This window comes from Pterocles gutturalis, unplaced genomic scaffold (genome assembly GCF_000699245.1).
Source record: "Pterocles gutturalis isolate BGI_N339 unplaced genomic scaffold, ASM69924v1 scaffold13615, whole genome shotgun sequence".
Lineage (NCBI taxonomy): Eukaryota > Metazoa > Chordata > Aves > Pterocliformes > Pteroclidae > Pterocles > Pterocles gutturalis.
This window is the reverse complement of record NW_010138400.1, coordinates 42,426-43,758: the sequence shown is the minus strand read 5'-3', so window position 1 is coordinate 43,758 and position 1,333 is coordinate 42,426. Positions and strand designations below refer to the sequence as shown.

At 47.3% G+C, this 1,333-nt stretch overlaps 1 protein-coding gene across 1 annotated transcript; it reads left to right on the top strand.

Moving 5' to 3' along the window:
* Positions 1-87: 87 nt before the first annotated feature.
* DPH3 (diphthamide biosynthesis 3) lies at positions 88-716 on the top strand (the record flags this gene model as incomplete). Its single annotated transcript, XM_010082994.1, has 2 exons — positions 88-162; positions 651-716. Coding segments are annotated over 2 exons (141 nt in total), but the record flags the coding sequence as incomplete, so codon positions are not given.
* Positions 717-1,333: the final 617 nt, after the last annotated feature.

Sequence of the window (1,333 nt, the reverse complement as noted above, 5' to 3'; positions counted from 1 at the left end):
CCGCGGTCCCACGCCGCCGGCCGCGGGTGTCTGTGGGTCGGACAGACGGCGTGTCGGTGATTGTCTCCTTCCTGGGGGCTATTGCAGGAGGACCTGGAGAACGGCGAGGACGTGGCCACCTGCCCCAGCTGCTCCCTGATCCTGCGCGTCATTTACGACCAGGTGGGTGGGGGAAGGCGGCTGTTGGACACGGCTGCGGCGCCCCGGCGGCGGGTCCGCCCAACCGAGTTTCGGTTCGCCATCCTCTGAGGAAGGCGCGGTGCTTGCTTTTAAAAGTCTCTGGTAAACGTGAGGTAGCGTTGTGTGAGCTAGTGGCCCTTTTTGTTTGTGTCTCTGGCTCCTGCCTCTTCTCTTGTTTTTCTGGTCTCCTTCGCCTGCCGTGTTTGGGCTTTAAAATGTGCCTGCTTGGATGAGCGTGGGGTGGAACACTGACAAAACAATCTCAGTGATGTTAAGATCTGCCTGTGACCCTAGCAGCCCTGTCAGCTAGCCTAATAGTTTTTCTTAACCTTAAACTTTAGTGTTTTGGGAGAGAGGTTTATACCAGTTATACCCAGGCTAGAAAACGAAATGGTTATCTGGTGGTTTTTGGGGGGAGAAGAGATCCAAAAATAATGAAAATCAACTAAAACTGTACTTGCTGTCTTTAGGAACAGTTCATGCGTGATGAAGTCATTGCAGAACCTTTGACAAACAAGGAATTGATTAAGTGCTGATGAATACATCATGAACTGTTGCTGCTTTAGGATAAGAAAGTGTGGGGATGGCAACTTCGGAAAGAGACATGGTCCTCCTCCTGGAAGTGCTCGCTGCTGTGAGATACAAGTGCAATAACTGGCTGTCTTCATAATTTGATTGAGAGTTTGCTGGGACATCAACACATGAATGGGTGTTGTTTGAAAAGATTATGTATTTTAAAAATTGCATAAGTTGTCATATGTATTCCAGAAGTCTTGAGGAATATGATCCTAGTTGACAGGAAGTTAATATACAGAGGAAGTGTGTGGAGTTGTGAAAGTAAAACGTTTATCTAGCAATGGCCTCTTGGCCTATGGAAAATAGCAGGCGACATGTGGGCATATATCAATGTGAAATGGCATAGGGAGCTGAAATGTTGGGAGAAAAAAATTTAGAAGTCCATATAACATGATGTCATACTGAATTACAGCTTTGACACAGGGTATCACTCAGCATATGGGCTTGCGTACTTCCAGCCCATACTGAATACGGGGAAAAATAAGAGACCGAGAACCACTGCTGTCGGTGAATTGTTTTTAGTGCCATAGGCACAAAGAAGCTGCAGTTGTATTTATACGTGCAGTGGGTACAACAC